Here is a 23,021-nt window from a genome sequence, read left to right as displayed (position 1 = left end):
TACTGCGTGCCTCATACAATCTTCTTAGTATACTAAGTACCATATCTGTGATATCCTCGCAATAACCCTGTAGCCTACGAGCTCGCTATTCAAGCAAGATAGTCAAGCCCACTCATACGGCTTCCCAAACAACTACCCCTACGTGTCACCGCCGACTAGCCACCACTTCGGTTCCGCCACGTTACAATTCGAATCGCTCGACCTGATTACATGTTTGGATCAGTTGAGCTCTAACAGACCGATATGGCCCCACGCACCCGCGCTGGGACCGACCCGACCCCACCCTCTGGGGGAAACACTACACCATCCCCTAGAGTGCGTACACCTCTACCCCGGCAGGAATCCGAGATTCCTGAACCCGCTGCGCATTTTGGCATGGGCCCTCCAACCGCCCTGCCACCGCCGCGGCCCCTACACACCTACATCTATCATGGAGATAGAGAGATTAAGGTCGGAGATCCACCGAGATACAAGGGAAACACCTTGTCTGAATTCCACAGCTTTACCCGTACCCTTGAACGGAAATTCCGCCTTAACCCGAGCCAGTATAATACCCACGAGGTACGAGTAATATACGCCGCCAACCTCCTTGAAGGCACCTCTGCGACTACTTGGGCCACCAAGGAGAGGGAGCTTGAGCGTACCAATGCTGCCATGACTTGGGAAGAATTCAAGGACTTCCTACTGGACCAAATCGAAGACCACTGCAACCGCGGCTTCACGGCGGCGCAGCGGTTCAACTCATTACGTCAACGAGATGATGAAAATCCTTCCGATTTCAACGCAAGATTCGAAGAATATTGGGAGGAATTGACCGATGATTTGGATCAATTAAAAACACAGCTTTACCTCGCGAAGCTGACTCACAAAGTGCGGACAACAATATCACAGTATCAGAGTCCACCAACCAATCGCACTGAGCTTGTCAACCTGGCTTCCCAGATCTATTTGAATAATCAATCCTCTGAGAAAAAGGCCAACAAGACCCCTTCTAAGCAACCAACGACAGGATCTAAACGGCGCCATGACGGCTCCAGTGCGGAGGAAGCAAAGAAGAATTCCAAGCATTCTGATTCTTCACTCACTGCGAAGGAACGCCAAAAAAGATTTGACAAAGATCTCTGTTTCAACTGCGGAGCTGGTGGTCACTATGCCAGTGATTGCAAGAAGCTGAAGAAGGGAAGGAACTGAGGAGACACCTCCTCAAAGTCGACTCCTCTTCTGGCAAACATATCCGCGGAAGATAAAGAAGAGAAAGAAAAGGATTGACAATCCTCACGTCTCCGAGTCCATGTTACGATCACAATGCATACCCCGAATGGGGAGGTACCAGTGAGGTGCCTACTCGACTCCGGGGCGGATGCCAACTTCATATCCTATTCCTTTTCTTTGATGAAGGGTTGGAAGAAGATAGGTCCGCCAGGCCATGCGAAATTTACAGATGGAACGAAATGCCACCGTTTTGGCATAATCCAAGCAAAGTGTGTGGCCACAGACTCAGAAGGAACCTCCAAGGAGAGCAGTCTGCTCCTCCACACAGTCAACATCATAGATGAGGACGTCATCCTAGGTCTCCCGTGGTTGAGAGAAAACAATCCTCTCATTGACTGGGTCACCCAGGCGTGGCGGTACCGCCTCACTGATGAAGAGGCAGCGATAGAGAAACCTGAAGAGTTCCATTGGAAGAATCTTGAGGAAAAGATTGAGTCGATATACTGCATAGCAGGTGATTGGGACTTGGGGACAGGTGAAGAAGCCACCACCCTCACTGCAAGATTAGCAGCAGTATCTGTCATTGAAGGCGGACGTACACGACGTCTCTTTACAGATTTTAAGGATGTCTTTTCAGAAAGGGAAGCAGCGAAGTTTCCTGACACCAAGGTGCGACATAAGATTCGCCTTGAAGACGGTGCAACAGCGCCGTACAGGCCCCTTTACAACTTGTCTGTAAAGGAGTTGGATGTTCTGCACAAATATCTTGAAGAAGCGCAATCAAAGAACTGGATACGTCCATCAAAGAGTCCGGCAGGGGCGCCTATACTCTTTGTGCCCAAGAAGGATGGTAGGCTACGCCTATGCGTAGACTACAGAGGCCTCAATAAGGTGACAGTTAAGGATCACTATCCATTACTGTTAATCGATGAGATGATCGATCGATTATCTGGAGCAAAGGTGTTCTTGAAGATTGATATACGGGATGCCTATCATAGGATCAGAGTTAACAAAGACGATGTTTGGAAAACGGCTTTTCGTACCAAGTACGGCAATTTTGAATATCTTGTTTTGCCTTTTGGTCTTTGTAACACTCCAGCCACCTTCCAGGCCTATATAAATGAGGCGCTGCGGGGCCTTGTCGACGTCTCCTGCATAGTATACCTGGACGACATTTTAATCTTCTCGAAATCAGAGGAAGAACATGATACCCATGTTCAAGAAGTGTTGAGTCGCTTGAGACAGCATCAACTCTATGCAAACACTGAAAAATGCTTGTTCTACATGCAGGAGATTGATTTCTTAGGTTATGTTGTTGGGGTGAATGGCATTTCAATGGACAGGAGCTGGGTCTCCGCCATTGAGGACTGGCCAGCGCCGCGGATGTATCGCGAGGTGCAGGTGTTCCTAGGATTTGCGAATTTCTACAGACGATTCATCTATGCATATTCACAGATTACTGCCCCCCTTACGGATCTGTTGAAGGGAAGTGTGAAAGGCAGGAAAACAGGACCATTTACCCTCACTCAAGGCGCCGCGCAGGTGTTTGCGGAATTGAAACAAGCTTTCACAGATGCCACGATGCTGAATCATTTTAACCCCGACTTACCCAGTCAGTGTGAGACTGATGCATCCAGGAATGGGGTCTGTGGAATCTTTTCACAGTTGACACCGGAGGCCTTCCAACATTGGAAGGATCAGGGGATAATCACCCCTGGGGAAACAGGCAATGGATTGCCTGTGGGAGAAGGCTTTTTCACGGAGCCTACAAGGCGCCGCGAATGGAGACCAGTGGCCTTCTTCTCCAAGAAGTTATCACTCACGCAGAGAAGGTATGATACCCATGATCAGGAGATGTTAGCAATTGTTGAATCCTTTAAGATCTGGCGACATTATCTCCAGGGTAGTAAGTACTCAGTGCAAGTCCTCACTGATCATGCAAATCTGTGTTACTTCTTGACAACAAAGAGCTTGACAGGATGTCAAGCCAGGTGGGTGGAGCTGCTTTCGGAGTATGATTTCTATATCCGATACCGTCCAGGTCAGCTTAACCCCGCCGACGCGCCGTCTAGACGGCCCGATTATAATATCGTTGATGCGGAGGAGGATCCTACAAAAGGACCTCTGCCATCACTGCAGAAGAAGCTGGCTGCAGGGGGTTGGGGTTCTCTAAAGCTCGGGAACAGCGCCGGAGAGGCAGCTGCGCGACCCAGTATAGGAGGTGGAAGAGAACCCGGGTCCCCGCAGGGGACTGACACTGAAGATCATGAGCTTCTCGTGTCACGTCTTGCAACCATTGAATTGGCAAAGGATGAAACGGTCTACAACCTTCCAACCTGACTACTTTTGAAATTCATTGGTGAGTTACAGAAGGGGGACGCCTCTACTGCAGCTCGAATTCAAAAGTTGAAGGAGGAAGGATTCAGTTTGAACTTGAAAGAGGCAGGCCCTGGGCGGGGCGGTGCCGCTAAGGAACCAAGTCGCTGGCAACTAGGAGAATGTGAACTCCTACTGCTGAATGGTTCAGTCTTCGTCCCTTGTAGCAGGGCGGTGCGCCAGGAGTTATTGAGGATTCATCATGATGATCCCCATGCGGGGCACTTTGGGTTAGAGAAGACTGAGGAGCTTCTAAAATGTAAATACACTTGGGACAAGCTCCGGGCAGATGTCAAAGAGTATGTTGAAACTTGCGATGTCTGTCAAAGGATAAAGGTCCCGCGGCACAAGCAATACGGCGAGTTGGCGCCACTGCCTGTTCCAAAGGGCCCATGGCAGGATCTATTGATGGATTTCATAGTTGACCTGCCGAAGTCGACAAGAGTCAAAGGATATGACTCAATTTTGGTCATTGTTGACCGCTTCACGAAGATGGCCAGATATATCCCTACCCACAAAAAGGTTAAAGCCCCTGAATTGGCTGACCTGTTTTTAGATACCATCATTCGTGATCACGGTGCTCCGAAATCGTTGGTAACAGATTGAGGATCCCTCTTCACCAGCAAATACTGGTCGGCTTTTTGCTATCACCTTATGATAAGGCGCCTCCTCAGTACCGCATTCCACCCGCAGACCGATGGCCAGACTGAATGCCAGAATCAGACACTAGAACAGCATCTTCGAGCGTTCTGTTCATATCATCAGAATGATTGGCCCAAACACCTTCTGACCGCCGAATTCGCATATAACAATGCAAAGAATGCAACCTTAAAGGTATCTCCTTTCTATGCTTGTTATGGATATAATCCTTTGTTACCCAGTGACGTCGCGGACGACGTTCCAAAGGGGGGGATAGGCAGTCAGAATGTCGGACAGGTACAGAGGATGGAGTATCCCTCAGTGCCAGAAGTAAAAGCGAGATTGGAACTTTTGAACAAAATCCATGAGAAGGCGGCGAAAAGCATCTGCCGCGCCCAGGAGCAGCAGGTGGAATACTATAATTGAAAACATCTTCTGATGAAGTTCTTGATAGGGGATCAAGTGCTACTTTCAGCAAAGAACATCAAGACAACAAGACTGTGTAAGAAGCTCAGTGAGCGGTGGCTAGGACCTTTCCCAGTAACAAGAGTGATGGATAAGCAGGCATATGAGTTGAAATTACCCACAGGATTGAAATCAATTCATCCTGTTTTTCACATTTCCTATTTGGAGCCCTATAAGCAACGCCCCGGGGCGGAGCCGCCTCGGCCGGATGGCATCGAGATCGAGGGTGATACCGAATATCTTGTGGAGAAAATATTGGACAAGCGAACACATTACAGCAAGCTCCAATACCTCATTAAATGGGAAGGTTATCCATCGTCAGAGAATTCATGGGAACCGCTTGAGCATTTGGAAAATGCTGAGGAAGAGATTGCAACCTATGAGGCGGCTAGTAGAGACCGCCCCGTTACACGCCAGAGACGTTGGGCAAGAAACGCCGCTTGAGACTTCTCATTTTTCCCAAAGGGTTTTTTAGAGATGATCTCGCGGTGGTGAGCCGGCGCCTTGTAGGCTCTGTAGCACTCTTCTCCTATTTTCTCCCAAAGGGTTTTTAGGAGTTTAATGAGACTACACAAGTGTAACGTTCCTGAAGCGGTTAAAAGGAAAGGGATATTTGAAACCAACAAAAAGATTAATATTATCGACCCGCGGGCCGCTGCTATCCTAATGGGGCCGCAGCCCGCCGAAAAAGTAAAAAGGGGGACCAGGGCCTACTCGCCAACAACCACACCCCCACCAAACTCATCCTCCACTGTTGGAGTCTCCGGCACTGGCACCTTTGCCTGCCGAGAAGTTAGCGCTGCGGCGCCGCAGGGGAGCATGCTACAGAAGAGCATGAGAGATGCTGGAAGTGTCAACTTACCAACTTGCAAAGCACCTCGGTCATCTGCTCCAACTGGAGCGAGATCCTCTCCAACCAGCGATTGGTCTCCGCGGCGCTTCCAACGGCGGCGCCGGCTGACCCCTTCTTGGGGCCAGCCATCCTGAGATGTTTTTCCACCTCGGAGACCCACGCTTTCGCCTCCTTTTGCAGACGAACAAGGGGGACCTCCCCAGCCTTGACGGAATCCGCCAACGCTTGGAGCTCCGAGACCCTTGCTCTGTACTGCTTGGGCACCTGGGCTCCTTGTCAGAGCCGACACGACGCCTTCTTGTAAGGTAGGTAATACTTACAGGGAGACAGGAGTCGTTGTTGCGGGCGCAACGGAAACAACGGGAGTGGGAGGAGGGGCGGGTGCACAAAATCCCCCCCTCCTTCAGCTGCTTGGCGCAGCGCAGGCAAGTAGCGGTGCCGGCCAGAGGCCGCACCGGAGCCTCCCCACAGGGAGAAGATGAAGGAACCGCGGGACCCTGCGGACCCAACCCAGCAGCATCCCGAGCAGGGCTCGGGCGTGCCGCGGGAGGGGAACTACGGATTGGGCTCCTCGGAGCCACTGTCCCCGGAACCAAGCTCTCCCCGGGTTCCTCTCCGAATGACCACACGGGGTCATACGCCACTGTATTGGCTGGGGGGGGGGGCGGCGTCCCAACGGCGGCGGGGGGGGCGGGGGACGGACCGGACGCAGACGCACCGGCCGGCAGAAGGGACGACACCCCACTGCAGGGCACGGCAACTTCCGCCGCGGCCGCAAGAGAAGCAGGAGGAGGTGTGGCGATGGGAGCGGTGCTCCCGCGGCTCATTGACGCCGCCGCCTCCAACCTGGCTTTCTTGGCGGCCACGGAGGCCGCCGCCGCACCACGAAGACGTTTGTTACCCACTAGAAAACGTCAGAATAAGCCCTCTACTGTCCTCCAAGGACGATACTCCCATGCACTCACTATTGCAGATGGGGGGGGGGGGAGAAAAATGTGTCACGGGGGGGGGGATCTTTCGAAAAAATCCTGCCACTACTGTTAGCTTTGCCCCTAAAACACACCACTTTTGCAGGGAATTCCATACGTAGGACGGAATATGTTGGGAGATCTGCAAGCCACTTGTTAATTACATTTTCCACCTTCCAAATCGATATATAAGGAACCCACTTACAACGCGTTTGGTTTGGACGAAGGTGGGAAAAGGAAGACCTACGCAGTTAGCAGAAAAACTCACCTATTCCTTTGTGCCACGCGCAGCACACGCGCTGTCAATCGGTTGGCAACCGTTGCTATACAACAAAGATAATTCCTAATCCGGTAATCTTGAGGGCATAGGGACTATGCCCTTAAAGGGGAGGGCATTGTCACGCTCCCGGCCGCGCCAAGGCCCCGCTGCGGTTCCACACGGCCCATCGCTTCCATGCGGATGATTCCATCCATCCCGCAGGCCGTCCGAACCGGTTTCCAACCGCCCTATGACATCATTCGGATATATCATAGGAAGATCCGATTGATGGATATGAGAACCCCGCTTCTATACGAGGTCAGCAGATTACTCTTCCTTGGCAATGAGGCGCCGCTGAGGTATCGCTCCGGCTATCCTCGCCCGTGGAATGGGAGGAGGGTATCCGCCCATTGTCTATATAGAATAGCTAGATGCTGGCTCCCCATCAAAGGAGCCAGCGATTCGTTTCTTTCCTCCTACGGGAATAATATACACAAGAGTTACTGCGTGCCTCATACAATCTTCTTAGTATACTAAGTACCATATCTGTGATATCCTCGCAATAACCCTGTAGCCTACGAGCTCGCTATTCAAGCAAGATAGTCAAGCCCACCCATACGGCTTCCCAAACAACTACCCCTACGTGTCGCCGCCGACTAGCCACCGCTTCGGTTCCGCCACGTTACAATGAGTGACATTGTCAACTTAATCATATCAGTGAAAATAGTATATTAAAAATGACCAGAAACCTGTGATTTGATATTACTATTATCAGTCTGAAGAAATTATTGTTCTGTATCACATGTGTTAAGTCTAAACAGAAATGCACTTTCTACAAGAATTTCACATCACATCATATCATCTGCAAGGCCTTGAAGATTTGAGTGAATATCTTCAGTGATGATAAGACTCTTAGAATCAAAAATAATATATTATCTTACACTGGTAAGAAGCTTGCAATGGTGATAACAGATGATGTCACTTATATAAGATGAATATTTCTATTGAAATGCAAGGATGAGATGTTGAGATATCTACAGATCTTCAATCAATTTATCAAGAATCTGCTGAGACATGGTATTACAATCATTCACTCAGATTATGAAGAATTGAATTCAAATGCAGCCACAGCATATATACTCAGTGAAGATATAAAATAAGAGCTGACTTTCTCTTATACTTCACAGCAAGATGAAGTATCTGAACAATCAATCAGTTTAATCATTGAGAAGTTTCAATCACTATTAATAGACTCTTCAGCTCTGAAAAAGATGTGAAATAAGACAGTTATTGCAGTCACAGAGCTGTTTAATCTTATGTTAATCTCAACAATATTGTATGAAGACTCTGAAAATACAAAGTCAATTACACTGTATGAGATCTGGCTTAAAGCTCTATCTTCTACATGTGGTATTCACTGATGAAGTTGCAAAGCATTCTTGAAGATAGTCTTCAAGCTCATTAATAAGATGACTTCCTGTTTCAAAGAGTTGATTTTTGTGAGATATGATGATTTTATTAATTATAGATTGATGAACCTCTTCAACAGGCATTTATACATATCAAAAGATGTCATCTTTCAGGAGAATCTTCATCTTGCTGATTCATTGATACTGACTACAATGCACAACCTGAAGGTTCTACTCAATACAGTCTGTAAAGCGGCTGCAGCGATTTCTTCAGCAACATCAGATCTACTCACTGCAGCCTGTCAAGAGATTGTGATGATTTCTGATTCATCAATAGATGATCTGTTCATTGATGAGGAAATCTGACCTGAGTGTTCATTATTTCTTATACTCACTAATAATTGATGGATTGACTATGATATCTCTGTGAGAATATCTACCTTTTTAGTACAGAATACACTGAACTTCTCAGAACTCACAGTTGAATCAGATGATTCTTCAACATCTATAAGAGATATCACTATAGTGAGAGAAGCTTCAGTGAGAAACAGTCTTGAAAATCTACTCATCAATCTCAAGATCACTGCACTTCTGATCCTGAAAAATCTCACATGTATCAAAGCTTTCATGAAATGAAAGTATTATTACAAGATCTGTGTTAAAGAGATCAACTGTTTGAAACAGATAGAAGTCTGATAACTGATTAAGAGAATATCATAAATGAGTGTTCTTCACAGTTAATGAGTATTTAATAAAAAGTTTAATAATATGAGTGATGTTATTCACTATAAGACTCACTGAGTTATCTGTGAAAATCTTCAACAGAAGAGAATCAATTACTCAAGAATCTTTGCACTTATTGTCTCTGCATTCATCTCACAAGCTCTCATGATAATCTCAGTATTTCAGAGATGATATGTTCTGTAGATTGATATGATGACTGCATTTTTGAATACTCAACTGTCTGCTGATGAACAGATATATATGAATCAATTCACAGAATTTCACAAAGACTGTGATAATCTTATGTGTGAGTTGATACAGAGACTCTACAGTCTTAAGCAGACAGCACTCTTATGATATAAGAAGCTGTGAAAGATGCTATTATACTCAGACTTCTGTGTCAGTCTCTATGATGCTGAACTATTTATTTATAATAGAAGACAGATCTATATAATCATCTACATAAATAATATTCATCTCTACAGCTCAAAAATTGAAGATCTGAACTGAGTCAAAGCTGAAATCACTGCTAATTATGAGATCAAGAATGTAGAGGATTTCAACTACTATCTAGAAATGAAGATTAATAGAGATTTAACTTCATTAATATTGTCTCAATCTCTCTTTGTAAGAAATCTTCTTGAGAAGTTCTTAATGAATGACTGTTATTCTATATTCACTTCTATGAAGAAGAATATTGATTTCATGAATAATGATAAGAAACTGATTGTATATATAGCAGAATTTATTCTACAGTTCTATCAATCTGATATCAGATCTCTGCAATATCTGGTATTTAATACATATTCTGATATGAGCTTCACTGCAGAATTTCTTGAACAATTCAGCTCTCAGCCTATATCAAAGAACTGAGCTGTATATAAGTGTACACTCTGATATCTACAGAGTTCAATCAATGAGAGTATAACCTATCACAGAGGTGTTGAAATTGAATCTGTAGTATACACAGATGCTGATTGAGCTGATAGAGATTCAGAATCTCATTCAATCACTGATTATATTATCTACATGACAGGTGATCTCATTGCATGGCAGAGCTGCTGGCAAACAGAGGTCTTCAAGTCATCAACAGAGGCTGAATATATTGCATTCTCTGAGGTCACATATGAGCTTGTCTGTCTCTGAGAGCTTCTAGAAGATGCTGAATTTATCTCATTCTGTCTCAACAATCTGAATGCTGATGATCATCTCATTCTCATCACAGTCAATGATCTGGCTTATATGATTCATGCTGATAATAAGTCTGTCATAGAGCTATTCTCTTCTGAAGCAATTTCACACCACTTGAAGTATATAGAGGTCTGTTTTCACATCCTTCAGAATCTTGTCTGTAAGAATGAGATATCTATCTGATATGTTTCATCTGCTGAGAACATGATGAATGAGCTTACTAAATCACTTGAAATGGTGAAATATACATGTTGGAAAGAGAATATAAAGAAGATAGAGAAATAGAGGAATAAAAAATGATGTATATCATGACTGATTTTTCATTACTTCACATTTTCCAGTCATTTTTTGTACCTGTACTTGATTTGAAGGTGAATTTTGTATATAGCATCGTGTATAGTTACTCTGGTGAGTGGGGGTGTCAGGTCACGTGATCTGGCTTACTAATCCTTCCACCATATAACTTTCCACAAGCTAGCAACCTTTCAATCACACAAGCTTTACACCTTCCACAGAATCATTGAGACCTACCGGAGTTAAAGGATACTGAGTATACTTGTGCTGCTCAGACAAAAAAAATCCAAGAGCGACGTTCCCGCGTTATTTTCAAGGAGTGTACAGTCTGTAAGTACCGTCTCGGGCTTGCTAGGACGATCTATAATGCTTACTGTGTAGGTTCTTTTACATATCAAGAAGAATTGTTGGTGGAGACAACAAAAATGGCTGAAAATGGCGTTTTTGGCGTATCATGGTCCGCCGTCTGTCAACCCTGTACTCCGTACGGAGTACGAGATTGATAAATAAGCATTATATCATACTATGGCCTAGCTCTGTCATGCAACGTCTTGCCTTGCCTGGAGCTATCAAGAGGGGCAGTCGAATACAGAGGCGAATAGAGAACTCGACCGACGAGGCGTTGAGAAAACAAAAGGCCAAAAGAAAAGGAGACAGCCGCCGAGCAATCAGGGTATCTATCCAAATAATTTCCCAGTAAAATACCCACCACCCGCGCCATTGTGACATAAAAACAAAAGTGCACACCCTTCCAAGCTGCCGCCATGTCGAAAGACGGGGCTTTGCATACGAAAGAAAAATACCCATTTCCTTTACAGGACACACACCCCACAAGGGATGAGCGAAATCCCGACGCCCGTCCCAGTCAAGATAAATAAACCGGTCGCGCCAAGCGCCTTCGATTCTTTCCAACACCCCCGCAATATATGATTTCAAATAGGCTTAACAAAAAGAATTCGCTAAAGGGGTAACATGAAAAACAAGGCCAACGCCGGAAAATATGATCGTCATAAGGGTCGTTAATATGTATCGTGAGTTCATGATGAGGCCTGACCGCTGTCACTTGCCTCATTCGCCTTATTTAACTCCCGCGACTCCTTGAGCTTGGCGATAGCTTTGTTTACTTCCTCTTTCGCAACAGCTTCCCATTTAGTTTTTGATTCTGTATCTAGTGCTATCGTGGTTCCAGCTTTATCGTATAACATCCGTGAGATCCGTCGGTTTATATCCGTATATTCATCTTTTGAAACGCCACGACTGCGGTAGTGTGGTTTCAGGGCCGCGCTGACCATTTTCTGTAGATCTGATTTTACGGATAGAGATAAGGAGGACCGTGTTGGGGACGATTCGTTAGACCGTGATCGCGACGGTGATGTCGATGAGCTATGTCCAGTTCGCCGCGTTCGGTCCATTTGGCGAGGTAGTCGAGGCTGTTCTGCTGTCCCAGGTTCGTCTTGGTTAGGAGAGCATGAAGGGGAAAATTCAGGAGAGGAAAAAGCAGGATCAAAGCACATGATGGGTGTAATCGGCCTGAGTTTGTTATTGTTATATGGAGGTGGTGTGGCGGATGATGGCCGGGGAGAGGAGCGATTAGAGAGGGATGACTGAACGGGCGATGATGGTCTTGGAGAGTTTGAATCTCCTGGTGTCGACGAGAAAACAGCTGATCTGAATGCGCCGTTCGTCAAACTCGGAGAAGAAGAGTCTTCGACCTCTTTGAGAAGGGATTGCAAAAAACTTGGGCCCGTACTAGCATTGCTATCAGCGGGAACCCTTCCAGAAGAAGTAGAACCATTAGCTAATCTTCCAGCTCTGGAAGACTCACCCCCGTGATCAAGAAAGTCAGCAGCAAGAGCTTCCGGCCGTCTCGTTCGGGGGCGTTTCAATTTCCGCTCGGGTTGTGGCGGCTGTGGTTCGACTGGCGAAGCAGTCGGGGACTTGCGTTTCCGACGGATCGAGCTGGGGTCATCCTGTATTTCCCTTGCTCTTTCAAACGCGTTCCAAGCCCTTACTTCGTCCAAAGACTCGGGCTCTGGAGTCTCCACTCTTTGTCTTGGTCTTGAGGGCCAGCCTCGTCCGATTTCGAGAAGCGCGGAGGCGGTATCTCTAAATCGGTTAGCCGCTCCCTGTCGCTCAGCAATCTGAAAACGACGTTCCCAGGCGCGGGATTCTCTCCGATAATTAGCGTTGCTTCTTAGTTGTTCTACCCTACGGCCGTGCGCTTGTTCGTCGTCGAAAGGGAAGTCTAGATCTAGGTTGAGGTGGTCCCAGACGGTTTGCCAAACACGGGCCCAATGAAATGCATTCATCTGATTCCGGCTGCGCGTTCTTCTCTGATCGCTGCGGGTGCGGCGCCCAGACCGATTTCGTGGGCGTTGGCCAACAGCTGAGATAGGTCGCTGTATTTCGCATTGGGAACAGTGCCACGGGCCAGAGGGGACAGAATCCAGTCCGACACAGTAGGTGTGGATGGCAACATCGCAACCATCACAGAGGAGAAGGACCTCTTCGTTATCATCGTATCCACAAATTGGACATGGTTGCGAATCAGATTCATCGCCTAGATCATCCATTATCATTGAAGGGTCGATCTCCGCAACCTGGACACGGTCCTGGACACAATATGAGGAAACAACGGGGCCTATTTAAAATGACAGAACAAAAAAACAAAAGGGTTAGCAATCTAAGTCCCATCTAATGAGCAAGCAAAAAGCGCCCAGTTTCGCCTATACAGCAATGTGAAAATCCCTTTAGGAAATCAGTCACATACCTCCAACCGTATCCGTAAGCTCCACCATATTGAAGTTCTGCCGGCAAATGGGACAGCTATTTGCCCTTTCTACCCAGGGTTTCAGGCAGTCGTCATGAAGATTATGGCCACATGGAAGAAGATGGGCAATTTTCCCCGAATCAGTACCGGAGTCTACCTGCGGGGATTTCACCACCACTTCCAGCAAATGAGCTCCTTCATCATCGACCGGCCTTGGCGAGAGGACGTCGTCAATAGAAGGAAGGCGAGGGGGCTCGCTGGCGCCATCGCCAAGGTCTCCTAGACACACTATGCAAGTGTCTGGCATTATCGAGGGGATGGAAGAGTGAATGAATGGATAGGATGTTCTGCGGCGGCATGAAGAGCTGAATTTCAGTTTCTTGAAGGACTGGAGATGGGATGAAGTAGGTAAAGAAGTGGAAGCTGTGGGGAACGAGGGCCGCCTTTTGAACCTGGGCTAAGGAATGACACTAGTCCTAATACGGCCCTAGTACGACAACGTGATATGTGCCACGAACGTAGATTGCCGCGACCTTCTGTAACTAGGAGCACAGCTGAAAGAGATGGATTTATGCATTTGTTACATGTACCTACCTAGGCCACTATCGGACTATTTAAGCTGTGCTATGTAGTAGTATGACAACACCTGAAAGTCATCAAGTCAAAATAATCCCACGTATGCATTATTACTCGTGGATAAATTAGTCATGTCATTGGATCCTTCAACAAACAGGTGTTCAAGCAGGGAACACACCTGGAGACTCTATTTCAGCACCAGCCAAATACCGCAATTTCAGAGCAATTCCTTTGTTGGGGTTGGCTGCGGATAGATGTCCTCACCGCCCACCTCAAAGAATTGCCCTATTTTAGTATCATTGACCTTTTTATCACGCCAGTGATGGAGAACTGTGACGAATGGCATGCTTGATTTCTGCAGGTGGGGTGGTGCGGGGGTAAATATCGCAAGCCGGAGAGTGACCTCAAGCCTTCTATCGGAAGGCCCTTCATACGACCTTCCCTGCTAAGTTGAGAATCATAATTGGCGTTGATTTTTCATTTGCGACTCCCGAGGTTCTGATTCAGGTAGTGGATTTGGGTGTCGAGGACGATTTTCCTGTCATTTTGCTCCCACGGATTGTGAAAGTTACTGAATGGGTGCGTGAGGGGGCTAACCAAAATAGCGCTTTTAGTAGCCAGTATTTCTCGACAAACTGGCCACTTCCGCTCCTGACTCCGTTAGTTAGCGGCGGTGCAACATAATTAGTTTGGCTAGAGTTTGGTGAGCCTCGAAAAGGTAGAGCAGCACTTCTTATTGGTTGTGCTAGATGCGTAGTTTCTAAAGTAGTTAGTAGCAAGCCTAGGCAATACTCTCCTCGATCATTGATAACGTTCATTGATAATTGAGCATGAACAAGCGTCTGAACCATTCTCGCCAGCTGCATGGGCCATGGGAAAGAGAAATTGACCAACGACGAATTATGGCCTGGTCGTGGAAAGAAATGGTATTTTCGATTTGTCTTTTCTCTCTCTCTACTTGGTTGGAAGAAGGTTTCGATCGCAGTAGTTGGGGAGGAACTATCGAATCGAGGATCCCACGGCACGGAGTGTCTATTTATCCCCAGACATTGTCCTCTTGTTTCTCATCATGTACGGGCAGCTAAAACAAATGGAAAGGATAAAAGAGGTGAAACTCCAATTGAGATTTCTTTTTCATTTGCTCAATTGCATCCTCCCAAATTTCCGTTCATTTCATTCGAGAAAAAAAAAAGTAGAAACATTAAAAGACGCAGAAAGAAAAAATAAAAAGACAGCTCAAAACTCCCATCCTTAAATCATCTTTAAACCTCCGCAATTTCTCGGAGACGACGGATGGTCGATCGGGTGGTGGCTGCGGCAGGAGTCCTAATATCACAAGCATCAAAGTAAAAAGCGCGTTTTGTCAGCCCAGTTTCTATTCGATAAAATTGCTGGAGTAAGAGGAAGGAGGTGGAGAGCTTTATCAGCGCAACCGAGGAGGTGTAAACGTACGAGACAGTCCAAGCACCGCCAGCAACGACCTTTGAGCACGATCGGCACTCCCAGATGCCAACAGCCTTGCGCTTTACACTGTTCTTGCCGCAGAAAGTGCAGACGTATCGGGCGTGCTGGGAGACTTCCATCTTCTTCACTTGCTTTCGGAGCGAGGCACCGTATCTGTCGTTCAACGAAAAAAGATTATTGCGTCAGTTCAGCGCTTCTCCTGTCTTGCTTTCTCCTTCATTCTGTTTTCATCTCTTCTCTTTCTCCCATGCAACTTGTCCCTTATCTGCCGCCCTGCCCTTTCTTTTATATAGATATACATCGCTTTCCACCCTAGTTTTTCATGAAACCAATTCCGTCGTAGGGAAAATCTGAGAGAACGTAGCATTCGACTGTGGGATTCAATCGTACCTGGTACCATATTTACCGGTGACACCGACCTCTGTAGAAAGATCGAATTAGCGTGGTTTTCTCAAAATCGACCAAAAAGAACAGTGAAAAGTGAAAAGTGTCAATTATAGGACATACTCTTGGTGCGCTTCGTCATCTTGTCACGCTGGATGTGTAGATGCGGGCAAGGAGAGGTGGAAGTGTGAAGCTGCAAAAATCGGACTGTTGCGTGTTGGCCGTCGTTGAAGATTGTGGGCTCGCTTAGGTCAAAATTCGAGACTTGGCGCGGTGGTTTGAGCGGACGCAACATCACGTGAATTGCCATCACGTGAGCTTTATAGTTTGACCAAGTGCGGATTTTTTGACTTTGAGATTATTTTCATCCCGACCCATTAACTAGATCTGTCATTATTTAATTCCACAACAATTTGTAGCTCAAATTTGCGCACCTGGGATGCAAATGGATGATATTTGCTGGATTATCCATACACAAGTTAACTATCTCATTCTTGCAACAGTCCCCCGAACGGAATTTTTGCTCCCCCAACGGAACACTAGTTAATTTTACGCTGAAAGAAACCGGGATATTTCATGTTCTAGAAAAGAAATCGATCAAATTTGCATCATATCAAAATATTCCTTGGATCCTTCACTCTTTATGACATTGGGAAAATCAGAATCAGGGTTCCAACCTAAACCTGAATTATTCCAATTTCGTCTTGATGAAAATATATGGCACGTACACCAATGAGCTCAACTCTATGGTCATGGATGCCCCATCACCGGCCATGGTAAGTATGTAAGTATAATAGCCATTAGTGTACCTATCACAATAAATAAGAACAGGAATTACATACTATGATTTTCCTTTCACCTTCATGATAAAACCACAAACCAGGTTATTCCAAGACCTTCCCAGTAACTAATGGGTTCCAAAATTGTGATATGATGATATCATCGTGAGCCATTGTTGAGGCACCTCAGACGGAGAACTGACTGATTTTGTATGCGATATATTCCTTCGGTTCTAACTAATTAGTGGTCGTCTTTTTAACAACTCGACCCATACAACCTGAAGGATCTTTTGATGTAATAAGGCACGCGCCAATAAATAGTATCAGAGCTCATAACTGCATGAAATAATGGCATCAAACCGGCATTTCGACATTGTTCTTCTCGGCGCGACGGGATACACAGGGAAGCTATGCGCCGAACATATTGTTCAGAATCTTCCCACGAACCTGAAGTGGGCAATTGCTGGACGGTCTACAGGAAAACTCAGCGCCCTCGCGGAGGAACTGCTCAAAATTAACCCCGAGCGCAAAGGACCGGGTATGTTTACTCAATGGACCTTTTCTTTTTCAGTTCCTTGTTCTGTTAAGAGTATGGTTTTGTTCTGAGGATTGCTGATATTCATTCCCTGAGATGTTGACAGAGATCGTGACTGTGCAACTACAGGCTGCAGAGTTAAATCAACTTGCTAAACGGACTCGAGTCCTTCTTAACTGTGTCGGGCCGTATCATCTGTACTCGACGCCCGTCGTGGAAGCTTGTGCGAACAATGGCACTCATTATCTTGATGTGTAAGTAACGCTCAGACTCCCACTTATCCCGTCCAAAGGTATGTACATACATTGCACATGTATTTACTGGATACTTGATCCACAGGACTGGCGAGATGCCCTGGGTTAAGGAGATGATCGAGAAATATCATGAAAAAGCCAAGGAGACGGGGGCAATAGTGAGTGATAAGCTGACTTTCATAAATCCTGGGATAGCTAGGACCTTTATACTTACCACTACTCACTTAGATAATATCAGCAGACGGACTTGAATGCGCTCCCACAGATCTATTGACTTGGGCGCTCGTCAAACATATCAAGGATAAATTCTCTGTCCACACTAAGGAAGTCATTAGTTCTATATACGAACTGAAGTAAGTAAATGTCCTCCGAAGATTATCCAAGCTTCAGCCTTCTAACGCTCTGGTCCATGTAGAACCGCGGGAGCGAGTGGTGGAACCCTCTCAACCGTCATAGGCATGATGGGTAGTGTGCCTCTGAAGGAACTATTCAAGGCACAGAACCCATATTACCTCTCCGCCAGCCGACCTAAAACACCCTATTCTCCGCCCCTTCTCCAGAAACTTCTCGGCGTCCGCATAGTGCCTGATCTAGGTACGATGACCAGCTATGTCACAGATCATTGCGACATCGCCATCGTTCATCGCAGCAGCTCCCTAATGCCAGACCTATACGGGCCGGACTTCCGCTTCGAAGCTTTCGCGGCCGTTCGCAATGTCCTAGTCGGAGTCGTCCTGCACCTTTCCGTCATGTTTGGAATGCTGGCCCTGACATTGCCGCCCGTGCGCTGGCTGGTGAGTAAACTCATCTATGCACCGGGCGAAGGGCCGGCTAAGAAGAACACTACGGGTAACCGGATTGAGTATCGAGCCCTGGCAACTGCCCAACATAAATCTCCTGAAGGGAAACCCATCAAAGTGCTTGGGACGTACAAGACTAATGGGGATGCGTATTGGATGACGGGAGTGCTGCTTGCAGAGTCGGCTATGGTTCTGTTGAAGAGTAAGCGGATTTCACAGGAGGTTAAAGGTGGGTATTTGACGCCTGCGATATTGGGGCAGGAGTACATTGATCGGTTGCAGAAGATTGGGATTACGATTGAGACGAATGTATTGGAGGGTTGAGGAGAGGACATTTGTATGTCGTTCCTTTTTTTCTCTTTTCGAGGAATCTTCACAGCTCGACTCATGCCCAGCTAGTATTGATAACATAATTCGGAGTGCTTTAGGAAGTGGCATCTTCCGGACTTCTACTGCTTGTTATCTTTCCTTATATATGCATATACATATATGCATATTGATAAATACAACATCTGAGGATCATAGTAAATTATATGATAATTACATCAGGTTGTGGGGACAGTTTTATTGTTCTTCGTTTTCTTTAGCACCCGGGCTGTTCCACAAATTATCCCTGCTTGTTGACTTCAGAGCTGAAGTTCAACTGAAGGCTCTGGGATAGGACGGAGTTTCCCAGCTGAAGGCAGCCCCCATTAAAGGATAACGATATATGAAGAGCAAGCATCATCAACAGAAACCGGGAACGTGCCAAGGAATATGTCAGCATCAGCTAATCATATGGCCGCCTGAGGGTGAAAAGGGATCAGTCGCTAGCGGAGTCTCCTCTAAGTCCCTCGACAGAGAAGTATTTATCTAACACAATACAAACTATAGCACACAAATGCACAATGGCCGGGTGAAAGCCAACGACCCAAGCAACCACCTGCCGTTACTCGTACCAATCCACCTCTGATGAACATTGCAAGGTGTTTACAATTTGCTCTTCCCACCAAACACCACCGCCTCCATCCATTTGCTAATGGCCTCATTACATTCCGTTGACGCTTGCCAGAGTGCCCAATGGCCCGCCGTAACCTTCGCCGTGGTGAGGTTAGGCAAATACTTGCTCATGTTACGAGATAGAGCAGGGCGGAGGGCTTCATCTTGAGTTGCAAGGATAAACAGGACAGGGATGTCCAGCTTGCGGCCCAGAAGGCTAAGGTCATCCTTGTAGTTTTGCTCGCGTGTGCGGTACCAGTTTACTAGTTGATTTGTCAGGTTTAATTGTGAAGTTAACAAGGCAGAAAGTTTCAAAGCAGGTAGACTCACATGGACCGCGAACACCATTTCTTGCATACTCATCGACGTAGTAGTTCAGCTCCTACCATAAGATTGTCAGTGAGACATTACTCTGTCAACTTTAACAAAAAAACAAGATGTGTGCGCATAGGTTTACTGGACGATGCCAAATATAAACAAGTTCAAGATAAGGTGGGAGGCGCATACCTCTTCACTTATCACCTTCGACCTCTGCAAGTGCTGGAACTTATCCAACAAAACCCCGTTAAATACATCAAACCCGAACTCACCCGTGGGGGTCCTTCCCCCATATAACGATAGCAAAAATTGTCTTATATCCCTCTTACTCTTAATTTTCTTCTCTAGGTCCCCGCTGACGAACTGCAACTGATACCCGAAATAGGGGAGCCTTGTTTTGATGAGAGTCTCGAGGGGGATGTACTCTTTTGTTGGAGGGCTGTAAGGAGTGCAGACTGAAAAGAGGTGGGTAACAAACCCCGGATGGTACAGGGCAATGCGATATATGGCAGATCCGCCCCTGGACCTCAGCGTTAGACAGCTCTATAGAGACAGAACGCATAATGGATTGACGCTATAGAGACAGAACGCATAATGGATTGACGATGCGTGGAGCTGAACAGCTCCTTAATTAAAAGTCACAGCAGAGCTTTCGAAGACGGCATTTGATACCCATGGCGTGATCGAAATTTAAGGGAATCGTTACGTGTGTTGTACATACCAATCGTGCCCTCCAAGGACAATTTGAGAGGTGCCCAGCTGGCGTGCGAGCTCCTTCATATCATCTGCGCACTGCTTGAATCCATATCGCGCGGCCGATTCTTCCGAAAACTCTGGAGCTTCCTAGGTTTTAAAGACAAAAATTTGAGCCATTTTCCAATTCCGCAATCAATTCCAGCACTGGGAAACCACGGCCTTTTCAGAGAATAAGGGAAACGTACCGTCCTTCCATATCCCATGCAGTCAGGAGCAACAACTCGAAAGCCCAGCTTTGTCAAGGCAGGAATCTGGTACCGCCATCCCATCGATATATCGGGAAAGCCATGGATCTGGGAGGATTAGCACACGCTGCTTTCTGTTCTAAACTTGCTATTGAGCTATGGATATCAAAATAGACAAAAAAGCACACGAGAAAGTGAACCAAAACAAGAGATAGGATTGGGAGATATTCGTATCAAGGAGTTGCAAATGAAATGTGATTTCTATTCAAAAGGGAACACTTGTTCAAGCTCATAGGCTATCGCATAAACTTCAAGAAGGGGTAGAACTAGCTTCTAGGAAGAGGGGAATTGGAACATACCAAGAAAACTGTAGCTTTGTACTTCCCCCCTTCGGGCAGACTCAAAAGATATCCTGTTCCCGAGTCAGATCAAGAGCGGGAAAAGGTAACGACACTGATGTGCAAAGACGTGGTTGGGAATCATCTCTGTCTCCTTGCCCTTCCCATCCGAACAAGGAGAGAGTCTCAGACTAAATATTCATACCGTAAGTTGTTCCATTTAACACTGCGGTGCAGTGCCGAATTCTTGAATCTCCGGTGACAGATATTTTGTCCGCCATGGTGTAGGGAGGGTTCAAAATAATGGACAGGATTGAACCAGTAGCCGCGATTAAATTGGGTACTGGAATTTCTCTGCTAAACCTGTTCAATCCTATTGCTATTGCCAGCTCTCTGGATTACCTAGATTATATTATATGTATATGGAAACACTCAGCTTCACGGCGTCCCTGTCCTGATATATGGAGTAACTTACATGAAAGATGCCGAGGCTCGATCGCTAGAGGATGGGTTAGCCGGCGTGGAAACGCTAAATAATTCCAGGGTTCGTGGTTGGTTGGGTAACTAGATGACTGGCTTAAAATCAAACGGATTTTCTGTGCTTGAACTTGTCGATTCAAGGGATGCATATCAATTTTAATATAGCGCATCCGGCAGCATTTCTTTTTCAGCAAAGATGCGACAGCAAATGTAAGCTGGTGAATCCTCACTCGTATCCCACGCTTTCCCCCAAAGGAACTCTTAGCAAAAGTAAGCTGCTACGATGACCTTTTGAGCCAGCGTGATTATCTTGCTCCTGCCGATACTCCAGAGGATACACCTCTTTTTGATCTTTATCGCCTTTACGGACACCTTGATCTCAATCGCACCATAGACATACGCAACGAACTGGGAAGGCTCTGGTTCAATAGGTGGTCGGTCTCATCCATCGCTGACCCAAAAGATCATTCAGAGCGTGAGCGGTATGCTGTTCTAGCCGCTATCCCTGCGCTCATGGTAACCTCGTTCAATAAACGAGTAGAGATTGGGATACCTCGATCGGCTGATGCTATTATACTTCCCGAAGAGATGGAGATGTATCTGAATGCGCCCAAGATATACGGAACGGTTCCTGAGTGTCCGAAGAAGGTTGAGCCGCTGGAAGAAGTGTTAAAGATACCTCACGAAGATGGCGAAGTGCTTGAATCATTTGAGGACCTAAGAGCAGGTAGGTAACTGCAAGAAAAGAGTATTTTATGTTGGCAGCCACATATCCACTTCATATAAGCCTACTGAGAGAGCATTTTATATCTTGTACGTGCGTGATGTGTGCACAAATATGTATGTAATCTTTTTGATGAAATGAAATACGATGCTAGTTCTTTGATATATAAGAGATGGATAGCTACATCTATGTGAGTGATTTGCCTTTCAATGTTCAAAACCTCCTTGTGCGAACGAATGCTATACCGAAGGGCATTTGCATACATTTTCACTTCGACATAGAACTAGTGGTTTGTTCCTACAGTATGTGACTGTCTGACTAACTCAAGGGCCATTACATCTCCAATACAACGGGCGTCTTCTGGTCTCTAATAATATATTCGCTCCTGGCGCAATAGCCGCATTGATCAATATCGTCCCCAGTGGTTGAGGAAGACCCAACAACATCCGAACCCATGCCACAGTCATCCAAAAGCTCATTCGAAATATTGCAGACAGTCCGCTTCTATGGAGGTATATCTCATCTCGTGCGTTCTGCACTCGGTCGTGCACTAGCCTGTCCACTCCGTATCCATCATGGATTATGCCCAAAAACACTAAGCTGCGGCTTCACCCTCCTTAGCTCTCTCAACAAATACCCATCACCTGTTCTCTCAACATCGCAGTAAAGCAACGGCGGACCATGGAGTACCACTACATCAGCGTCATCAGGGATCCGGCCAGTCCAGACATCCCCGATGGGTGGATACTGAAAAGCCCAGACGCCGAATTCTGGCGTGTGAGGAGAACCGTAAACGTTCAGCTTCCTGCCGTGTGGGAAAGTCAAGGTAATAGAACGGTCCTGGAGGTAAATAATATGCATCCAATCTAGTGAGTCAAGTAGCGATTGCTTGGAATGGGCCGGAGAAAGGCGAGAAGGAAATCGTCGGGCAAAATCCGGATCAAGCACGAGATCGTGGTTACCAGCTATAACAAGGTTAAGTCACCAGCGTGGATGAGAAGGTCGCCATTGGGAACCTCTAGTGTGGAGCTGTGTGTGTCTGAGATACAAACAACCCGAATCGGGCTGGCTACGGATAGCGGTGGCTGAGGCTGCCGAAGACGAAGGTGAGTTTCGTAGAGAAATTTACCCAATGTTCCGCAAGAGATTACAGGGGGAGTCGTCGTTTGGTTATAAGGGTACGGCAATAGGTGGCTGTTCATTTTCGCTGAGTTAGGAAATGCCGGTGAACAAATGACAGTTTTGGTGCAAAACCCTTTATGAATACGCCTGGGAACGGCTCGTCCCCTCC

At 46.4% G+C, this 23,021-nt stretch overlaps 7 protein-coding genes across 7 annotated transcripts; 4 read left to right on the top strand and 3 right to left on the bottom strand.

Annotated features, from left to right (window-relative positions):
* Nucleotides 1-4,779: 4,779 nt before the first annotated feature.
* Nucleotides 4,780-5,136, top strand: BDCG_16300 (uncharacterized protein; the record flags this gene model as incomplete). Its single annotated transcript, XM_045425549.1, has 1 exon — nt 4,780-5,136. The coding sequence occupies one exon, from the start codon at nt 4,780-4,782 to the stop codon at nt 5,134-5,136; it is 357 nt and encodes a 118-aa protein (XP_045279491.1).
* Nucleotides 5,137-11,426: 6,290 nt separating this feature from the next.
* Nucleotides 11,427-13,466, bottom strand: BDCG_01210 (PHD and RING finger domain-containing protein; the record flags this gene model as incomplete). Its single annotated transcript, XM_045416715.1, has 2 exons — nt 11,427-13,030; nt 13,160-13,466. The coding sequence occupies 2 exons, from the start codon at nt 13,464-13,466 to the stop codon at nt 11,427-11,429; spliced, it is 1,911 nt and encodes a 636-aa protein (XP_045272374.1).
* Nucleotides 13,467-14,388: 922 nt separating this feature from the next.
* On the bottom strand, nt 14,389-16,353 carry BDCG_01209 (50S ribosomal protein L37a). Its single transcript, XM_045416714.1, has 4 exons — nt 15,707-16,353; nt 15,590-15,620; nt 15,188-15,352; nt 14,389-15,061 (listed from the first exon to the last, which is right to left on the bottom strand). Exons 1-4 carry the CDS (start codon nt 15,891-15,893, stop codon nt 14,998-15,000), a joined length of 447 nt encoding a protein of 148 aa, XP_045272373.1. The 5' UTR covers nt 15,894-16,353; the 3' UTR covers nt 14,389-14,997.
* BDCG_01208 (saccharopine dehydrogenase) lies at nt 16,253-20,984 on the top strand. The gene is made up of 5 exons (XM_045416713.1): nt 16,253-16,900; nt 17,004-17,151; nt 17,237-17,309; nt 17,380-17,504; nt 17,567-20,984. The coding sequence occupies exons 1-5, from the start codon at nt 16,711-16,713 to the stop codon at nt 18,273-18,275; spliced, it is 1,245 nt and encodes a 414-aa protein (XP_045272372.1). The 5' UTR covers nt 16,253-16,710; the 3' UTR covers nt 18,276-20,984.
* Nucleotides 17,494-21,077, bottom strand: BDCG_01207 (epoxide hydrolase). The gene is made up of 7 exons (XM_045416712.1): nt 20,732-21,077; nt 20,548-20,600; nt 20,189-20,296; nt 19,969-20,090; nt 19,437-19,767; nt 19,260-19,311; nt 17,494-19,192 (listed from the first exon to the last, which is right to left on the bottom strand). Exons 1-7 carry the CDS (start codon nt 20,805-20,807, stop codon nt 18,921-18,923), a joined length of 1,014 nt encoding a protein of 337 aa, XP_045272371.1. The 5' UTR covers nt 20,808-21,077; the 3' UTR covers nt 17,494-18,920.
* A 125-nt stretch (nt 21,078-21,202) lies between these two features.
* BDCG_01206 (uncharacterized protein) lies at nt 21,203-21,741 on the top strand (the record flags this gene model as incomplete). Its single annotated transcript, XM_045416711.1, has 2 exons — nt 21,203-21,216; nt 21,282-21,741. 2 exons carry the CDS (start codon nt 21,203-21,205, stop codon nt 21,739-21,741), a joined length of 474 nt encoding a protein of 157 aa, XP_045272370.1.
* A 670-nt stretch (nt 21,742-22,411) lies between these two features.
* BDCG_16299 (uncharacterized protein) lies at nt 22,412-22,773 on the top strand (the record flags this gene model as incomplete). The annotated part of the gene is made up of 2 exons (XM_045425548.1): nt 22,412-22,556; nt 22,613-22,773. The coding sequence occupies 2 exons, from the start codon at nt 22,412-22,414 to the stop codon at nt 22,699-22,701; spliced, it is 234 nt and encodes a 77-aa protein (XP_045279490.1). The 3' UTR covers nt 22,702-22,773.
* Nucleotides 22,774-23,021: the final 248 nt, after the last annotated feature.

Source organism: Blastomyces dermatitidis (assembly GCF_000003525.1).
Source record: "Blastomyces dermatitidis ER-3 genomic scaffold supercont1.1, whole genome shotgun sequence".
NCBI classification, from domain to species: Eukaryota; Fungi; Ascomycota; class Eurotiomycetes; order Onygenales; family Ajellomycetaceae; genus Blastomyces; species Blastomyces dermatitidis.
The sequence above is the reverse complement of the archived record's forward strand: the minus strand, read 5'-3'. Positions and strand labels throughout refer to the sequence as shown.